The sequence below is a fragment of the Ursus maritimus genome, unplaced genomic scaffold (genome assembly GCF_017311325.1).
Source record: "Ursus maritimus isolate PB19 unplaced genomic scaffold, ASM1731132v1 scaffold_3, whole genome shotgun sequence".
NCBI lineage: Eukaryota > Metazoa > Chordata > Mammalia > Carnivora > Ursidae > Ursus > Ursus maritimus.
In genome coordinates this window covers 1951656-1965693 of record NW_024425563.1, presented here as the reverse complement: position 1 = coordinate 1965693, position 14038 = coordinate 1951656, and the positions used below count along the sequence as shown (strand labels likewise).

Sequence of the window (14038 nt, the reverse complement as noted above, 5' to 3'; positions counted from 1 at the left end):
TGCCTGTGGGTGCACGTTCAAGTGTGTGCCTGTGTGTGTCTCTCTACAAGAGAGGTTTTCCTTAACACACGTGTTTTATTTCATGGCTTCAGCTTATCAAAATGTATTTTAACATAAAAAAAAAGTTCAGGGGGGCGCCTGGGTGGCACAGCGGTTAGGCGTCTGCCTTCGGCTCAGGGCGTGATCCCGGCATTATGGGATCGAGCCCCACATCAGGCTCCTCCGCTATGAGCCTGCTTCTTCCTCTCCCACTCCTCCTGCTTGTGTTCCCTCTCTCGCTGGCTGTCTATCTCTATTAAATAAATAAATAAAATCTTAAAAAAAAAAAAAGAACTCCATTTTCACATCAACATTAAGCCAGAAAAATACTTACAGAGAAGTAACAAACATCCCATCAGAGATATACAGGAATATAAATAGGGTAGGTAGAACTCCCAGAGATCTGTAAAGAAACACAAATATATTTTAGTAAATCCAAAACGTTGTACATTAGAATACAGCTTGACTATAAATTAATGTTTGATAAACATAATTGCCTATTTGAGTCTACTAAACCATATAATTTCTAAATTGTACAATAAAAAGATCTAAAATAGAAGAAAAGGAAATAACCCTCTTGCAAAACCTGTTTGGAGAGAGAAAAAGTCTCCATGGAATTTTAAGAACAGAAACCAGCTAAGAAACAAAAAAATCTTAAAAGCTGCTTGCTCGTTCTGAATACAGCAAACACATGAACACTCATTTCTTTTCTTAAACATGTCTAAGACTTGTTAACTCTGTAAATGAACAACAAGGGCTAACGATACAAAGAATTATTAAAATATTCACGAAAGCAAATGTGTAATTACACACCCAGTTCAGCGTCCCGGAGAGAAGCCGGCTTACCATACAAAGACTCCATGCTCGCTGCGTCTTTGTCAATAAGCGCCGAGGCTACCCACACTATCCCAAGTATAAGGAGTGCGAGAAGGACAAGCATGACCAGAGTTTCTAAAATTCGGGCTCGGATTCCCTGAAAAAGATAATGGAGATAATTGTATTTTATTTCATCTCATGATTAATTAGGTTTTTAACTATATGAAAGCACAAAAATTCTTTGGAAAGGGAGAAAATTTATAATTATTAGCAAGACAAAAAACACTAGCTTTACAGTGTCATGTTTAGACTGACTTCGCTTTACAAAATTATGTGGAATACCATTAAGCTTTAAACAACCCAAAAAATTCATCATGAAAACATTTCTCAGAACTGGGTTTTAAAACGCAGGTTGATGAATTTTTGTCTGTGGTTCAAAGTGAGGGCGTCTAGGATGACTAAGGTCCGCGGCCAAGCAGCCATGGGAGCGCCAGAACCCGTGAGCCCACACAGTGCCAGGTCCCACAGCAGCAGCCACCAGCACCGGCCCCACAGCTGCCAGCGCCTCACCACCCCCTTACCCTCCCTCCCACCCCCCGCAGCTACCAGTGTCTCCTCCCCTGCCAGCGCCCCCACCCCTCCCCCCTGCAGCTTCCAGTGCCCCCTCCCCCACTACTGTCAGGGCAGCCACCAGCACCTACCCACCCCCTCCGCCTTCCCCCCCACAGCTGCCAGCACCCCCCAGCCCTTCCCCCACTCCTGCCAGTGGCCACCCCGGCTCCCGCAGCGGCCAGCACAGCCACCAGTGTCCCCTCTGCTCCCGCCAGCACAGCCGCCAGTGCCCCCCAGCTCCTACAACCACCAGCGTCCTCTGCTGTGCAACCCAGAGACTCCCTGAGCAAAGCCTGCCACAGAAACCCAGGCCAAGCACAGGGCATGGCTATCAATTACGTACTACTCCTTTCTTCACATTAGATAAAACCATCATTACTTCTTGTGCCTGGAATATAATAAACCATCTTTATGCACAATTTTGTTTTAAATATAAAACAAATTCTTTTTTTTTTTTAAGATTTTGTTTATTTATTTGACAGAGACAGCCAGCGAGAGAGGGAACACAAGCAGGGGGAGTGGGAGAGGAAGAAGCAGGCTCATAGCGGAGGAGCCTGATGTGGGGCTCGATCCCAGAATGCTGGGATCACGCCCCGAGCCGAAGGCAGACGCTTAACGACCGCGCCACCCAGGCGCCCCTAAATATAAAACAAATTCTGACCTCAGGGCCAAACTAGAGGCCAGGCTTCTAAACTTGAAACCTATTGGACAAGGCAAACAAACTAATAAAAAACAACTGTCTTATATTTCTGAAAAGTACCAAGTGATTGAATCTGTACCTAAATTCAAAGATTCACACTGATGTTCTATACTGTAATACGCTAATGTACATCTAATAAAACAAACAAAATTAGAAGTAAATCCATGTCTCTCGATAACCATCTCATGTAATCTCTTTCCACATTAAAAATAATTTAAAGGTGTGCGATAAAGACCTAAAACATACACTTATTTTGATTTCACCCTATATTATTTGCTAATTCGTGAATTAAAGGGATAGGCTGCACTTCAATCACAGCACACAATCCTCAGATGGAGAGGCGAGGGAATGCCCCAGCACCCTGGCGAAGTAGCCCCAGCCCCCCACGATGATTCCAAGTTGGAGGGGCCTGCTCTTATAGTCCAGTCCTACCACAGGGCTGCTCTGGGCAGGTTAAAAGATGTCATCCTCAATGTGCCGTCAGCACACCTTAAGTGTTCACAGAAAGGGAGGCCAGTGGACCAGAGTGAATGACGCTTGCATTTTATTTAACACATCAGATCTAACAGTAGTTATGATTCGAGTGAGATGAAATACAGTCCCCAAACATACTACTAAAAAACACTCTCCAGGTTTCCTCACGAACTCTCCAAACCTGCACTTCACAACTTTCAAACCACTTATGATACCAAAACATGACCGCCACCCTTTTTTCTTTTTTTAAAGAAGGCTCCACGCCCAGTGTGGGGCTTGAACTCACAACCCTGAGATGAAGAGTTCCATGCTCTACCAAGTGAGCCAGAGAGCTGACTACCTTTTAACGGTAATTTCTTTTCCCTTCCTTTTATCTGAGCAATAGTCTTTTTTTGTAAGCAAGAACCTTCTTATTACACATCAAATATTATGTGGAAAGCTTATAACAGATCAAAAGAATAGGTGCTCTGATGCATATGTGTAATACCCTTTCAGCTGGTCTCTTCCTATCTCTGACTAGAGCCCAAATCCTGCCTGCCTCCAAACAGCACTTAGGAATATTAGGGCTCCCAAAACACCTAACAGGTGTCTTAAGTGTTACGAAATATGAGCTAAACACTTGTAACCGTGTTCTGATATATGAACTAAACAGTAGTGATTCTTGGAACTGAGACCCACTGTCCCAAAAAAGCGTTTTAATAATATAATTATTAAACAATTATAATAATGTAATAATAAGTATAATATATAACCATTACGATGATATTAAATGTTGGGGAATCAATCTACCATAAGATTTATACTTTGGTAAGAAATATTTCTTAGCAGTTAAATGTATTTTTCTTCAAATATGTTTTTCTGCATTGGAAGCCAGTGCTCCATGAGTCTCTCTCATTTCTGTGCATCTCACAGAGGCAGGGATAGCCCATGTTCTGGACTTTTTTTTTTTTTAAGATTTATTTATTTTGGGGGCGCCTGGGTGGCACAGCGGTTAAGCGTCTGCCTTCGGCTCAGGGCGTGATCCTGGCGTTATGGGATCGAGCCCCACATCAGGCTCTTCCGCTATGAGCCTGCTTCTTCCTCTCCCACTCCCCCTGCTTGTGTTCCCTCTCTCGCTGGCTGTCTCTATCTCTGTCGAATAAATAAATAAAATCTTTAAAAAAAAAAAAAAAAGATTTATTTATTTTGGAGAGAGTGCACGCACGCATGCAGGGGGGGAAGGGCAGAGGGAGAGGGCAAGAGAGAATCCTGAGCCAACTAACCAGTGAAGGTGGAGCCCAACACGGGGCTCAATCCCATGACCCTGAGATCATGACCGCAGCTGAAATCGAGTTGGATACTTAACCAACCGAGCCTCCCAGGAGCCGCTGGCCTATCATTTTAAGGATGTCTGGATAGCAGACAGCCTTGGAAAATAGAGATGGTGTCTCTCTGATGGAGAAGTAGATCTGTTTCCTACAGAGCAAAGGGCAGGCAAGTTCGCTTGCAGCCCATTTGTGGGTTCCCCGAAATCTGAGATTCTTCAGCTGTGATCTGAGCCCACAGTAGGAGCAGCCTCCACCTGAGCCACACTGTCCCCATGAGGCTGGTGGGACGGAGTGTTGTCCTGGGGAACAGGAAGCTAGCTCATGGCTTGCCTGTTCTGAGTACTGAAGTCCTTTGTCTCTGATCCAGGAGTCTCATGTCTACAACCACCATGCAGGAATCTAGCAGACTTAATTGTCAGCTTGCAAATACAGTAAAATCTCAGACCCTCCACAATTCTGGCAGCTTTGAGTGACAAGTGTGGGCAGCTAACATGGCTTTCTAGAGAAGAACAAATAAGGGCCCACAAGGTTGGGTTAAGGGCAATGAGAAGACTCCCACGATCTAGCAGTGAATGCTCTTACCCAAGCAGTAGGCAGGTGGGAGAAGTAAGGGTCCCCCAAGGACCCAACGTGCTGATGCTTGTCAGAGACTGAGAGCTGCAGGGGGAGCTTGGTCATAGCCCCTTCTCCCAGACAGGAGGGGTATTATCATGTTTGTGTAACACCAAGTCCTACAAGGCCAGCTAAAAAGATTATGGTTACAAGGAACTATTTTTCTTGTATACTTTGTCCTTTTCTGTATTTTCCAAATTTCATAGAGTGAAAGTGCATTACTTTAAGTAATATGAGAACAAATTAATGTTGTTATTAATTTTTAACTTTTTTCTTAAAAGAATTAACTTCCAAGAGATTGGCACCCAGAAAAATAACTTTTAAAATATCTAAGTTCAGTTTATGAGACAGTATAGTAAGCTAGTTCAGGACCCCAACTGCAGCAGCAGACTGCTTGGGTTCAAAGCCTGGTCCTATCACTGACCAACTGTGTAACACTGGGCAAATTTCTAAAACTCTCTGTGCATCAGTTTATTTCTTTATAAAATAGGTTTATTAATAACATCCCTACCTTACGGGGTCATTTTAAGGATCAAATGAGTTAACATAAGTAACATGCTTAGCATTAGGCTGGGTGCTTAGTAAGCGGAATATATGAGTTAACTGTATGGCTCAAATTACTGCCTTTGTTTTTAAAATTTCCAAGGTTTTGGAGTTCACATATCATTTGTGTTTCTGGATTAAATTTATTTCCCCTAATGCCAGCTTATCATCTTCTTCCCATCTCTTGTCACCTACCATCCACAAACCTATAAGAAACAATCCCACGTTTCTTGATGTGAATACCAGGTAGACAAGCACTTCTTATCACTTCCCCTGCCATGATGATTAACGTGCAAGCTCCTAATGAACTCGACCTCCATTCTGCCACAGCCCCACACATGCACTAGCCTGACTCCCTTGTCTCTCAGACCCACATCTAAGATCTCAGGCCGTGAGACTGCTCCATATTTGTCTCTGATACCTCCAGTCCTCTAACCTATACTGTGTCTCCATCATTATAACCTCCACTCCCTCAATCCACCCAATTCCTCCAACTGGTCTTGTTTTCACTTGCCTAAACCCTATGTCGAACTGTGTATTTTAATGATAATCTAGTACCAATAATATTCTAATATTCCTGGTCCTTCTGATTTCCACCAGATAGCTTAATTCCACTGGTGGCTCATTCCTTGAATTCTCAGTCCTGTGAAAGAAATTTACAGAACCTTGAGAAATGTGTGCTATTACATTCCAAAGTGGGCCTTTGCTGTTACCCGGCAACACTTAGCTGATCTCAGGCTAACAATTCCCTCAATGATTTTCCAAATGTTTTCCATTCTCCCTGACCCTAATCTCATTCCCTACTTTCTAGCAAATTGCAGCTGCCCTTGCCTCTTCCTTAGTAGGACATAACTGGGGAGCCTGCACATCCCTCAGCTTCCTTCCCCTACCTCTGATTTCTCTGTCTCTGTTCTTATTTCTTCCACTCTTTATAGAAAGGAAAATGTCTCATCCCTTTCCTCCCATGGCTCAGGCTTAGATGTTCATCCTTTCAAAGTGCTGGATCAGTGCTTCTCAAACTTTGGCATATGTCAGCACTACCAAGAAGCTTGCCAATCCCTGCGAACCAGCCCAAAGACATCTCAGTCAATTCTGATGAAGACAGCTGATCTGATGAAGACACCAGATAGACTGCTCTGTTCTTCCCCTTGGTGATCTTGCCTCCTCATGTAACCAACGACCCTGAAGTTTATATCTTTAATCCAAATCTCACCACTGAGACCCAGACCGTCCGTACATCTGAGCTGCCACCTCCCCTCAAGTATCTCACAAGTACTTAAATTTAATTCTAAAGTCAAACTTATCACTTTATCCCCTCAACCTGCTCCTTCAGTGTTACACACCCCAATTAATGGCACCATTACCCACTGTGTTCTTTTTTCTGGATGCTGCAAACATCCTTGTCATCCCCCCTCCTACTGCACCCTCCAACACACACACACACAGACACACACACTTTGAACTCTGATCTATTCAAACACCAAATCCTTCTGATTCTACTGTGTCATTAATGACTAAATCCATCCACTTCTCCTTCTGCCACCACATCTGTCTCACCTGGACAACTCCCTACTTTGCTAGCTAGTAGTCCAGTATCCAACTCTTGTCTCTCTCTGCCTGACCTGTTGCCTACATTGCAGTGGGAATGCAATCTTTGCATAATACAACTCTGATCATGTCACTCTTAGTCAGAACTTGCTAACAGAAGTACAGGCCAGCAACAGGGAAACAGGCACCCTAATGCAACAACAAATAAACATCAAATCTCATTAGCACCACCTCTAAGCAAATGAGGTGCTACACACACATATCCCTAAAACTTTCTTCTGCTATTTAGTGTACAAAATAATTATGGATGAAACAAATATAGATGAAACAAATTATTTATGATTTAATAGCATACAAAAGTGCTGTCCAATAGACCCTTCTTTGATGATGGAACTGTTCTATTCTGTGTTATCCAATAAGACAGCAACTAGCCATATGTGTTTATTAAGCACTTAGAATGTCGTTACTATGAACGAAGAACTGGACTTTTAATTTTATGTAATTTTAGTTCTTTTAAATTTATATAGTCACACATGGCTAGTGGTTACCATATTGGTCAGAGCAGATTATTAACAGCCTGCTGCTAACAAAATCTGATATAAGTACTCTCTGTACTCTCAAGTACTTTTTGGTTATTTTTCTAACCTAACCTTGATATAAAATCATTTGAAAACAGCCTAGTTAAAATAACCTCATTTAACATGCTATTGCTCTACTTAATATTTTCATTAGCATTTATGTCAAAAAGAGGTAATCTACTACTAAATTCAAAAACTATCCCTATCTGTTTACATTAATAAAAATTACATTCTCTCATTAAGAAAATAGTTTTTAAAATGCAGCCTACATACGACCCATCTGACAGTGATATCAAGGTTCAAGACCCACACACTTATTCCCATACACTGACGAACTAAGTCCTCAAGTAAATCTCTTTGTGTTAAAAAAAAATTACATGTGAAGTTTTTCTAAAAAGAAACAGAATATATAATTCCAAGAAGATGCTTTTTTCTATTACATATGTATGAATGATATCAAGAAGAAATGCCTAAAATGTATACTCACATGCTTAAGCAGTCATAAAAGAATCGTTTAACAAAAAAAAGACCTCTGTAGTCAAATCGTATAAATGGTTCAAAATTTACTATCAATATTTCTTTTGAAAAATAGTAAATAACTCACAAAAAGAAATCTGCTCATTTTCAGTTATCAATCTAAGTATGAAAGAGTGAATTAGCAATATTACACTTACAGAAAAGGCTGCCACAGAGGAAGTCATGGAAATTGTTGGAGAGGATTTATGAAATACTGAGGATAACTGCTGTAGGATGAAATAACCGTTATTCTGACTCAGTCCACTAGGAGGCCAGGACAGTTATGTTTTTCTTTTAATTGTATTTTCTTCTTCTTTTTCTTTTTTATTAAATGAGACAAAAATCAGCCCAACTTGAAATCAGTAAAGTGTCACATTTATGAGCTTTAGCAACACCAACAGAAAAACATAAATTTTTTCATTATGCAATGTGGCAGCTTTTTTTATCCTCAACAACTTTAGGACAGAGAGAAGAGGGGTAATGGGGCTATAAATAACCAGAGACTTCATCTGTTAACTCAGAATTGACTGGTTCCTACAAGTGCCAAAAATACATAAACTCTAGCTACTACCTTTCTTAAGATCATAAAAGTATTACAAAACTTAAAAAGTACAGGCTTTTTGGCATGCAACACGTGAGATTTTTAAACTTTTGTATGTGATTCTGTCGGCAAAGTAATGAAAGCATTGGGAGAGCTTTTATCGCTACCATTAATCACCAGCACAGCAGCATATAAGCAAAAAATACGCCTACTGCTCATTTTTCAAAATCGGGAGCTAGGAAGCCCCAAGGGGAAGGTTCCTATCAACTCTATTCTTGCATATGCTGAGCTAAAAGATGTGCCAGATGTCAGAATAACTTACTGAAATACCCTGCAAATAACAAAGTGGCAAAACATTGTCAGAGAGGAAAAAGGTGTCCATTAGTTTATCTTAAAAAGTAAGGAAGGTCTCCTGAATATAAGATCACAAACTATAAGAACTTGAACTTATCAACAGTTGTACTTCTTTCAAGTACTTTTGAATGTTTGTATTATGTCATATATTACTAAGATCTCAAGAACTCTGTCATATTTTTATCTCCAGTATGAATACTTAACCCCTCCCCAAAACCATAAACCTAAGTTACTTTAATGAAACTCCACCCCTTTTATTAAAATCATAGTTCAATAAGCACTCAATGTACTAGTTAAAAACAGCATTGAAACTGAGTACTTTCTTTCTGCTCATGAAACACTATATTGTTCTTAAGAAAAGCAAGCTATATAATTACGCTAGTTTCATATCAATATTATTTTGAAAATTACAACTATCACGACATTATAACAGGTTAAATTAAATAGGCTAGTAAAGACTAAATACGTGTAGACAGATTTCTTTTTAGATTTAAATAAGCACTGAATGGGTAAAAGTCTAAAACATTAAAAGAGTTATAATTGCTGTTTGAACTTTTTGTGCTGGCCAACTACACACTTAATTGCTTTGTCCTGAAGATCAAGGAAGTGACAATTACAATGTATATACAAAAGCTCTAACAATAAGCTGACATGTTTCTATGGTGATGAAAATTTAAACAAGATTTTGCCTGGACATCTTGGCCTCTCAGAAGGTATGGAAACACCATGTGACATACTGTGGCTCTACCTATCAGGAAAGCCTGGGGAAAATTTCTACATTTACAGAACATTTAAAATAAATATCAAGCCACTGTTCATTTAACAAAAAAGAGTCTCTTAGGAACACTAAGATAAGGTTTGCTCAGCATGCTATCAAGACTGCACCAAATACATATGCCGTCATCTAGGGAAGATCGATAGAAACACTAAAGAGGAACAGAAAATAAAGGCAGGTATTAATTCTTTTAAACCATGAAAAAAGCTACAGACAAGCATCAGTAGAGTGTCAAACATTTCCCCCCCTTTGCTCCCAAGGTAATCATTAAGAGTTTGGGCAAAAAAAGTTTTGGTCCCAGGTCAAAGAAAACAGCTTTACAGAAAGATTTGTTAAGCTACAGTGAAATATTTTTTAATATTAATATTTTCTGCATTTAATGTAATCTATTTAAGATGGAAAAATTAAAACTATAAGATGTTCAAGTTAATAAAATTTGACAAAGAGAATGTATCTTAGGATAAGTTAAAAACACTATCATTGCCAGTTCACTTAACTAAGATGTTCATTGTATTCGAATTTATGAGAAACTTTCCACGATGTTAGACAAACAAAAATCCTCAAGATCGCAAGTAAATAAATTAATACAGCAAGTAAATGAAACAAGTAAATAAAAGAACTGAACCATAAAAAGACTGCAAGGACTTTATATTAAAATTTTAAAACATAATTCTAAAGTTGGAAAAAATATTTCTCAATATACTACATCATATCAAAATAACTTAATGGTCAGCCAGTAAAAACCTTTCCTTCTACTTCTTTTCCAATAACCTTTAGTTATCAATTTCACAGAAAAGAAGAGATGGGAACTGACATTTGCTGAGCTCCTACCAGTTGCTTTATATGTGCTCACTGAACCTTCACGATAAATTAGAAGGTAAACGGTATTATAAATGAGGAAGCTCACATCCCAAAAAGTTTAATAATCTGCCTATAGTCACCCTGTTCAAGGCTTGCCAGCACTCACTCTAAACTCAGGTTTGTCAGCTTTCAGAGCCTGTGCTTTCCACCTCCTCACACAACAGAAATAAGACACCAAAGACAAACTGATGTGGAAATAGGGAGGTGGGGGAGAATGCTTCAAACATACTTAAGACAAACCTCTAATTTAGTAAAGGAAATAAAGCAAAATACATAAAAGCTTCTTTTACTAGAACATTAATTTTCAATTCCATAATAGCAAACTCATGCTGAGGTCAAATCCTCAGTCCCATAACAAAGATTAGGGTTTTTATCATATCACTACAGCAAAATGTACAAAATATTAAAGTGTAGAATATAATAGAAAGTACTGCCACATGATTTAGATGTGGCGTCACATCACTTATGTGGCAAAGAGTACATTCACACAAAAAGCATTAGGAATTCCAAAATACCACATAAAGCTTAGGGCTCTCTGCCCTCACTCCATTATCTGAGTTGGGCCCATGTCTCCCTGATTTCCACATTCCCTCCAGTTCTCAATAAAAGCTGCTTTGGCTGGATAGGTGCGCATGCATGTGTATTTTATAGTTTCCCATTGAAAACCAAGAAATTGGCATTTTAGTTTTACATATCAGCTTCAATTTGGGTAATGTGAGCCCATCACCAAGAAATAAATAGCCTTTTATTCCTTCCTATTTTTAAATAATGACAGTATACTGTTTAGCTCCGTATGTCTATAAAATAGCTGTGGATATACCACCCAACTTAAAGGAACATCATCACAACCACTGGGGCACCCATGTGGTCCTCCCAGCTGCACCAAACTTCCACGCCAACCTGGCCAAATATAACCACTGATTTGAATTGCCATGCTCGTCACTTATTTACTTTTATTTTTTATTGTGGTAACATACACGTCATAAAGTTTACCAAGTGTATAGTTCTATAGCATTAAATACATTCATTCACACTGTTCTACCATCAACATCACCATCCATCCCCAGAACTTCTTCACATTCTCCAACTGAAACTCTACACTCATTAACAATAAGTCCCCATTCCTTCGTGCTCCTGCCCCCAGCCCCTAGCACCTACCATCCTATTTTCTGTCTCTATGAATTTGACCGTTCTAGGGACCTCGTACAAGTGCCATCGCAGTATTCATCTTGTTGTGTTAGCCTTACCTCACTCAGCATAATGCTCTCAAGGTTCATCCATGTTGCACCATGTGTCAAAATTTCTTTACTTCTTAAGGTGAAATAATATTCCATTGTAGATGCATACTACACTTTGTTTATCTATTAATCCACTGGTGGATACTTGGGTTGTTTACACCTTTTGGACATTAAAAATAACGCTGCCAGGAAAATAAGTGTACAAAAAGATCTGTGAAGGAAAGAGAGGAAAACGGCAGTGGAGTAGGAGGACCCTAAGCTCACTGGTTATCAGAGGGGAGGTAGGCGGGAGGACAAGTGAAACAGGGGATGGGAACGAAGGAGTGCACTTGTCGTGATGAACACCAGGTGGTATATGAAGTGTTTCACTACGTTGTACACCTGAAACTAACACTACTCTGTATGTTAACTAACTGCAATTTGAATAAAAACTTTTCTAAATGAATAAATGAGTATCTGTGGAGTTCTTGCTTTCAATTCTTATGTGTATATACCCAGAAGTGGAATTGCTGGATCATATATAGTAATTCTATTTTAATTTTTTGAGCAACCACCATACTGCTTGTTCTCCACAGCGTCTGCACAATCTTACATTCCCACCAAGAGTGTACGAGAGTCCCATTCTCTCTACATCCTCACCAATACTTGTTATGGTTTGGGGGTGTTTTGCAGTTGTTGTTAGCAGCCATCCTAATGGGTGTGAAGAAGCATCTCACTGTGGTTTTGATTTACATTTCCGCAAAGACTAGTGCTGTTGAGGTCTTTCATGTGCTTATTGGCCACGTGTATGTTTTCTTTGGAAACATGTCTATTCCAGTCCTCTGCTCCTTTTTTATTTGATAGAACAGGTCTCATCACCATGTTCTTCAAAATTGTTTTGGCCATTCTTGGCTCTGTGTTCCTCCACAAGAATTTTACTATCTGCTATCACATTCTTTAAGAAATCTGTTGGAATTTTTTTTTTAGAATTGTGTTGATTCTGGGGCGCCTGGGTGGCTCAGTCGTTAAGCGTCTCCCTTCAGCTCAGGGCGTGATCCCAGAGTCCTGGGATCAAGCCCCACATCAGGCTGCTCCACTAGGAGCCTGCTTCTTCCTCTCCCTCTCCCCCTGACTGTGTTCCCTCTCTCGCTGGCTGTCTCTCTGTCAAATAAATAAATAAAATCTTTAAAAAAAAATTGCATTGATTCTGAAAAATAATTTGAGAGCTGTTATTTTTACCATATAAAGAAAGTCATAAACATAGAATAACCTATCCATTTATTTAAGTCTCCTGTAGCATTTTATATTACAGGAGACTCCTATATTATTTCCATAAAGATTCTACATATCACTTGTCTCATTTTCAAAATACCTTAGGCAATCTTGCTACTATAAAAATATTTTTAATTAGATTTTCTTTATTGCTGTTATTTGTTGATTTTTGTATATTATTTTTCTATTTTAATCTATACTAATTTTTCCTATTAATCTTATATCTAGGTTCCTTGCTCAATTTTCTTATTTGAATTAATACTTTAGATTTATGGGATTTTTCAATAGACAATATCACCCGTTAATAATGACTTGTTTGTTCCTTTCAATTTTTCCTTTTCTTCTCTAACTGTGCTACTAGTAACTCCATTACAGTGTTATTAGAAATAAAGGATTTAAGATGGCATCCCAATTTTAGAGTAAATACTTTTAACATTTTACCATTAAGTACAATGTCAGTTACAAACAGAGTAGATACCCATTATCAGGTTAAGAAAGTTCCCTCAAGTTCTTAGTTCGCTTTTTAATCATGAATGGTTACTGATTTTGCTAAATGTGTTTTGTGTCTCTTTGGAGGTGCTCGCTTGATTTTTTTTTCTCATTTACTTTCCTAATATGAATTATAGCCATAGATTTTCGAATGTGAAACCAATCTTGCATACCTGAAATGAAATTTTCTTTGATGATTTTTTTTGCATACTTGGCTGAATTCAGCTTAATATTTTCTGATTCACAAGTATTCACGAATAAGAATGGCCTATAATGATCCTTTCTTATACTATCTTTGTCTACTTTCAGTATCAAGATTATATTAGTGCCGTAAAACTGTGAATGTTCCATCTTCAAATCTCTGAACAAATTTGTGTAAAACTGAAGTTATCTATTCTTTGAAGTCTGGTAAAAATATCCTGCAAACTGTCTGGACTTGATTTTTTTTAAATCAGAATAACTGTAGAACTTTCGTTTCTGGCAATATTGAGAATAAGATATCCTTAATTTCCTCTGCCAAAAAATGTCTACAATGCTAGATCAAATATTTTTAAATCTCTCTGAAATCTTCTCTTTGTCTATTCATTCTGAGCAATACATTGAGTTTGGTACCTCTCACAGTGTTGGCTTTTCCCAAATATCAGGTCATTTTCTGAATCCCTACTCATCTTTATATTTAAGAGTTTTTATCCCTCCTGTTTTCTTTATCACCTCCTGACTCTGGTGACAGTAGAACTAGTAAGTGGATCTAGAAAGTAGATCTAGATAGGCAGGATCTGGTTCT

At 38.9% G+C, this 14038-nt stretch overlaps 1 protein-coding gene across 4 annotated transcripts in view; it reads right to left on the bottom strand.

The window, feature by feature from the left end:
* The window catches only part of LMBR1 (limb development membrane protein 1), a 189960-nt gene that overhangs the window by 72988 nt on the left and 102934 nt on the right, over positions 1–14038 (bottom strand). For all 4 annotated transcript variants that reach the window (XM_040643760.1, XM_040643757.1, XM_040643759.1 and 1 more), the window contains exons 6-7: positions 886–1012; positions 374–442 (exon numbers count right to left, since the gene is read on the bottom strand). In XM_040643760.1, the coding sequence (XP_040499694.1) occupies positions 374–442; positions 886–1012 (196 nt within the window). The remainder of the gene's footprint in view (positions 1–373; positions 443–885; positions 1013–14038) is intronic.